This window comes from Pteropus medius, unplaced genomic scaffold (genome assembly GCF_902729225.1).
Source record: "Pteropus medius unplaced genomic scaffold, Ma_sr-lr_union100, whole genome shotgun sequence".
Classification (NCBI taxonomy): Eukaryota; Metazoa; Chordata; class Mammalia; order Chiroptera; family Pteropodidae; genus Pteropus; species Pteropus medius.
Genome location: NW_024340701.1, coordinates 41190 through 47948, shown reverse-complemented (window position 1 = coordinate 47948; position 6759 = coordinate 41190). Strand labels below are relative to the sequence as shown.

Genomic DNA, 6759 nt, shown 5'->3' with positions numbered 1-6759 from the left:
GAAAGTGTTCTTACTGCTTGTCTCCAGATAAAAGGGAGGAGAGCTTCAAATCTTCATCGTCTCATTCTTCAGCCAGGACTAGGAGAAAAGAGCCCGCAAGCAATGCACTATGTGTTGGTAGCTCCTGAAGGGAAGGAAAGCAGATGGCTTTGCGGGAGCTGATAGACAGAATGAAATAAAACCATGGAGGTCTTGGAAAAAGATTTGGGGCTGAGAAACAGAAATTTCCATGAAAGTTTCCCTCCCGTCCTCAAATTTAGCTTCACCCCAAGTAGACCTCCATCTCTGAACTGATATTATTCCTAAGTAGGATCCAAATAACCACTGGCTTTCCCAGCAACTGAATGACTGTGTTACTTGAATATGAGGCTAAGCTGGGCCACTAGCAAGTCTATTTCTTTTTCTGTAGCTGAAGGAGAATGAAGTATTTTTCTTGGGAGAACCACAGCTCCGTGTCTGAGTTCGTCCTTCTGGGTTTCTCCAGAGATTCAAAAATTAATATAATCCTCTTCAACATCTTTCTCTTCCTCTATCTCTCTACACTTCTGGGCAATGGACTCATTGTCACCTTGATTCACCTGGACTCCCGCCTCCACACACCCATGTACTTTTTCCTCAGAGTCCTCTCCATGCTAGACATGAGTTATGTTACCACCACTGTGCCCCAGATGTTGGTGCATCTGGTCTGCCAGAAGAAAACTCTCTCCTATATTGGATGCGTGATGCAGATGTACATCCTTCTGGTGTTGGGCACCACTGAGGGCTGGTTGTTCTCTGTCATGGCCTATGATAGGTATTTAGCCATCTGCCACCTACTTAGGTCCAAGGTTATCATGAGCCCATGGCTGTGTGGGGCTATGGTGGTCTTTTGTGGATAGTGGGATGTCAGCTGTTTTCTAGTCTACATTGTCTTCACAATGCGCCCACCTTACTGTGGCCCCAATGAGATCAATCACTTCTTCTGTGAGGTTCCTGCTGTTCTAAAATTGGCCTGTGCAGACACATCCCTCAATGACCGAGTTGATTTCATTCTGGGCTTCATCCTTCTCCTGGTACCCCTTTCCTTCATTCTGACTTCTTATATTCGCATCTTTGCCACCATCTTGAGAATCCCTTCAAAGCAGGGTCGACTCAAGGCCTTCTCCACCTGTGCCTCCCACATCACCGTGGTAACCATGTTCTGTGGACCTGCCATGTTCATGTACATGAACCCTGGAGCCGATGCCTCCCCAGAGCGAGACAAGAAACTGGCTCTGTTCTACAATGTCATCTCTGCCTTTCTCAACCCCATCATCTATAGCCTCAGAAACAAAGATGTGAAGAGAGCTTTCCTCAAGTTAACAGGCTGGGGCAGGGTCTCTGAGTGAGGCCACGGGATGATGCTCATTATGGAAAGGAACATAAGACATAGATGGAAGCCCAAAGGTTGAAAATTTGGGTGGTAGCAACTAGAAATGGAATAGACAGAACAGAGCTGAAATCTCAGCCCCTTCATTAACTAAGTAGGGCTTAGGATATGGCTCCCTAAGCACACTGATCATGAGTTTTCTGAGCCTCAGTTTTTCTCTTTGGTAAAATGGAGAATATAATACATACTTTGAAGCGTCAGAGAGACTGTAACAGTTTTTGTCCAATAAGGAGATAGAAACTACTCAATAAGTTAAACAGGGGAGATATAATATAAAGAAATATTAACTATGATGAGAGTAACTATAAGACATAAGGAAACACTATGTGGTATCCAAGGGCCCAAGGGATAGTAGTCAAGTTAGGACAGACCTGGGAGGGATTCTGACCTCATTTGAGAAAGTGTGTTCCACGTGAAAGGCAGAAGATATCACTGGTTTGGCAAAGCCGGAGTTCCTCTGGAGTTGCGAACTATAGGCCACCTTCCAAAGTGTAGGTAAGGGAGCCAGCAATTAGCAAACAGTGGTGTTAACATACAGTTAGATGCTGGGTGCTAATGGGACAGAACGCCTCCATAGTGCATATGTTTGCAGATGGAATAACTTCTCATTCTGTGACCCTGAAGACTACAGGTGCTGTATGCATGCTGGTAGAGGCTTGCTGCAAGTGCACAAGGTGGCTGCATGCAGAACACTCCAGGGCTTCTAGAGAGAATCAGGCAGGTGGCTGGCAGTGTGGAGCTCAGATTTCCACGATGAGAGGGCACCAGACTGAGATTCCAAGGTCATAGTATCTTCTGGGCCGCAAGTGGCCCAGCCTGGAAAATGCAGGGAACCTCATTCTTCCTGCAGTGTCCCTCCAGTGCCTTCTAAGAAGTTTAGCATCATGCTTATTTTAAAGGAGAAATATTTAAGGGAATTATGTTGTTTATTAGACAGCATAGATTGAAATCTGCATTTGGAACCAAGAGGTAATAAATGGTAACAGTTACAGTCCAGACTTTGGGCTAATCTGCTTCCATATGCATCCCTCTATGAACATTCAAACTCTTTTTCAACAAACAAAATGACTCTATATTTTTACCTAACAAGATACAACCACAATCTCACTGAATAGTCTGTTACCTGAAAACAATATTATAATGTTAGCATCCAATAACATGTCTATTCAATCTTTTAAATGGTGATAAAAAATAAGAGAATGATTATGTACAATAAATATGTGTAAATTCCAAGCACAGAGTTCTCCAGTTCTTTCCCTCGTTCTTCTTTGTCAGCTTTGGCACCATAATCAGCGACTTCCCCTCCAAACATCCTTAACCTGGAATTCTCCCTGAGAACACCACATCCCCTGCAGCCCTCTAAAAGAGTGATTCTTTCCTCTCACTCTGGAACTATGAGTCCCTGACATTCTCATCCCCAATGATCTTTGCTGCCATCTCCTTTCCAGTCACCTCAAGTCATACCCACAGTGGGGTCTGTCATCCCTAAAACTGTACCACTCCCATAAGAAGAACCCACACATTCCCACTGAACTTAGAGTGCATTTTCTTGTAGGGCTCTTCTTATGCGATCCTTATTATTACCACAATACCCTTATTCCAGGTCCATGGACAATGGAATCCTCTTTTGACTTGGGGCCTTTGTGCCTGCTGTCCCCTTTCCTGAAATGCCCTTCTCCTGGCTATTTGAATGGGTGATTCCTTCTCATCCTCAGGCATCTGCTAAATCTTCTTTTCTCACAAGAATCTACCTGTCAGCTCTCGATAAGTAGATTTCCCTGTTCCATTTTTCTCTATTATTTCCTCTGAATTCTGCAGCTTGGTTTTTCAATAATTAAACTTAATTTCTATTTTAGGCTGTTATTCCACTGGTGGGAGTAATAATTTAATCTTCTTGGGTTTTCCTCCTCCTCTCTCTAACTCCAACCTCCAGAGGGCTTACAAAGTACTAAGGTGTGCAGTGGTCGGTAGGAGTGGGTGAGATATAACCTGGTCTTCTGCATCTGACACCCACTGAGGGAACTTCACTGCGGTGAGGTCGTTGGTCACCACAGATCACTGGATTCTGGATTACAGTTTCATATCTGTAAATTTCTCCACATATCTCTCTTGGTTTCCATGGGGTCTCATACTGGCTGGGCCATAATGTATGCACAAGAAATGCTGAAACTAAATTGACTTATCCCCAAGATCCTTGGGCCACTGGGGCCTGGAGGAGAGCTGCATGTCTATGCTAACTCTGAAGTTCTCTGCCAGGATTCTTAGAGAACTCTATATGTCATTTAGATCTCTGGGAATAATGAGCCACTGCTATGTGTGCTGCCCATATGGTTTACAGATGGGCAACACACATGCAACAACTCTTATTTTTCTATAGTTTATTTATTCACCTTATGGTTTACAGAGGATTTACAGTTTATTGCAATTTCATGCACTCCACCTACCAGAATATAGAAGTTTGGAGACACAGAGTCAATTAAATTTAAAGTGCTCATTTTATAGAAGAATAAAGTAAGACCCAGATAAGAGAAGTAAATTGTCCCAAGTTACAATACTAGTTAGCAAACATGGGCTAGAACTCAAGTCACTTAATGTTAGGTTCCGTGTCCTTATACAATACAATGCAGAGTACTCTGTATTAGCTCCTTGGGCTGCATTGTTTCCATATACCGTTGGCTTAATTTTCAATGTTGTCTATAGATATCTATTGTTTACATGTATCACTTTGAGTGCCTACCTCACCTTGGTACTCTACTGTGTCCCTGTACTATATCACTTACAGTTACCATGTTTCATGTGGGTTACATATATTCTATTGGTTCCAGTGCCATTATGTTACATTACATTATCAACTTCATTATTTACTGCTCTTACTCTAGAGGGATTATTTATCCATAATTATTGCCATGTGACCTGCATTACTTTTCTCTAGGGAAAAAGATACTTCCTACTCTTTTGCCATTAGGCTTGACCATGTGACTTGCTTTTGCCAATAGGATGTGAACAAAGAGATGTTTGTCACTTCTGAGCAGAAACTTTAAGAGATATCATATATGTCAACTGTTATTCTTTTCCCTGTGTCCTAAGCATGGCATGTTTCAGATAGAACCTCTTCCTTCATGTTCAACCAAGAATCCAATGGCAGAAGGCCACAGGACACCTCCCACTGTCATGGAACATGAGCAGTAAAAAAACTTTTGCTGCTATAAGTCACTGCACCACAGTGTAGCAAGCTGACCAAGACAGCCACATTGGTTTTATGTGCCACATTTGTTCCTCTGACCAAGCACTATGTTGGTGCAAATGCACAATGTTGGTTTCATACACTATAAATGTTGTCCCCTTCTTCAGCAATGGACATTCTACCCCAGGCCTCTCCCAGCTCCCAATTCATGTGTGCATGCCACCCTGTCCCATCACTTTGAGAAAAGCCACTTTGATGTCCTTGTTCCTCAGACTATAGACCAAAGGGTTGAGCAGGACATTGAAGACATTGTAAAGGAGTGTAATATGCTTGTCTTGCTCAGGGGAAGAGCTGGAGTTGGGCCTCATGTAGATGTAGGTGACTGGAGTATAGAAGAGTGTGACCACAGTCAGGTGGGAAGCACAGGTGGAGAAAGCCTTGCAGCGACCTTGTGTGGACTTGATCTTGAGAATGGCCTGGCCAATGCGGATGTAAGAGGCAAAAATGAGGGAAAGTGGGACAACAAGCATGAGCACACTGATAACCTGGTCCACCATCTCAATGAGATGGGTATCCATGCAAGCCAAGCTTCGTACCGAGGGGCCTTCACATAAGTAGTGGTTGACCATGTTGGGTCCACAGTATGGCAGCCTCATGGTGAAGAAAGTATGGATCAGAGAGAAGAAGAAACCACAGGCCCCGGCCCCAGCTGCCAGGCGTGCACACAGGCCCCAGCTGAGGATGACAGTATAATGCAGTGGGTGACAGATGGCTATGTATCGGTCATAAGCCATGACTACAAATAAAATGCATTCAGTCAAGCCCAGGGCAACAAACACATACATCTGTAGCCAACAGCCAGCAAAGGAGATAGTCTGAGAATGAGCAAGAAGATGTACCAACATCTGGGGCATGGTGGTATTGATGTAGCTCATGTCCAACAGGGAGAGGATACAGAGGAAGAAGTACATAGGAGTATGAAGATGCATATTCAGGTAGATCAGGGTGACAATGAGCCCATTGCCCAGGATTGAGCTCAGGTAGAGAAGAAGAAAGGCGATGAAGAGGAGGATCCTTTTGGACAAGGGGTCACTGGAGAAGCCAAGCAGGATAAATTCGGAAACCCAGCTTTGGTTCTGCCTTAGAGGCATCCACATGGTGGGGCCTGTAAGAGAATCATACTCATTTAAGTACCATGTAAAGTACAGTCATTTAGCAAGAATGTCGGCCCTGGAGGCAGATAGGCTAGGGTTTTAATTCTGGCCGCACTTCTCATTTGCTGTCTTGAACAAGTTACTTAATCTCTCTGAGCCTCAATTTCCTCATCTGTAAAATATGGCTAATAATATTCATCTCTCACATTTTTCAAAAGGAGTAGAGGCAATGTATATGAAGCATCTAACACAATGCCTTAAAACAATAACTTTAAACTGATCATATACAATCTCCCCAGTCTTACTCCACACCGCTCAGTGGACAAACTGGTTACTCAAGTATCTAGCAACGATCAATTTACACCATATCTGTTCTAGTCCCCAAACCTTTGGAAATGAAGTTCCCATCTGCCTTAGAGACCACGTGTCTGGATGCGCTGCAAGCCTCTCCTCATCCTATGAACATTTCTCCTTTGTCAATTGACAATGTGAGGCTTTGCCAATAGAGGGTGCTAGTCGGGCACCGTGATGTGACAGCAGGAAGTTACTTCAAACAGAAAACAGGTAGATCAAATAGAAAATGAGTGGAAAGATGGTAAATATGAACTTTAGTATGTAGATAATTACTTTAAATGCAAATGGCTAAATATTTTAGTAAATGGCATGTTTTCGAACTGCTTGAAAGAAACTCTACATATTGTATACAAGAAACGTACGTAAATCATTTTGCAACATATAAATATATCACCTTCAACTTATACAATGTTATACCAGTTATGTCTCCAGTAAAGCTTGTAGAAAAAAAGAAATATACTTTAATATACAGACATAGACACATTAGGAAGAAAGAATGGAAGAAAATATACCACACAAATACTAAACAAAGGAAACATGTTTTAGCTTCATAAAACATTTTTCAAAATTGAGTATATGCTGCATCATACATGTAAGCTCAAAAAAAATCTAAAGAATGAAAATAATTTAGAATATATTCTCTGATTACTGTAAAACTG

At 42.6% G+C, this 6759-nt stretch overlaps 2 protein-coding genes across 2 annotated transcripts; one reads left to right on the top strand and one right to left on the bottom strand.

Annotated features, from left to right (window-relative positions):
• Positions 1-419: 419 nt before the first annotated feature.
• LOC120618933 (olfactory receptor 2A12-like) lies at positions 420-1367 on the top strand. Its single transcript, XM_039883044.1, is given in 1 exon segment — positions 420-1367. A coding segment is annotated over 1 exon segment (948 nt).
• A 3431-nt stretch (positions 1368-4798) lies between these two features.
• On the bottom strand, positions 4799-5749 carry LOC120618550 (olfactory receptor 2A12-like). The gene has a single exon (XM_039882833.1). The coding sequence runs from the start codon at positions 5747-5749 to the stop codon at positions 4799-4801; it is 951 nt and encodes a 316-aa protein (XP_039738767.1).
• Between the last annotated feature and the right edge of the window lie 1010 nt (positions 5750-6759).

Coding starts and splice junctions, on each gene's coding strand:
- LOC120618550 (XM_039882833.1), bottom strand. CDS start 5,749: ATGTGGATGCCTCTAAGGCAGAACCAAAGCTGGGTTTCCGAATTTATC.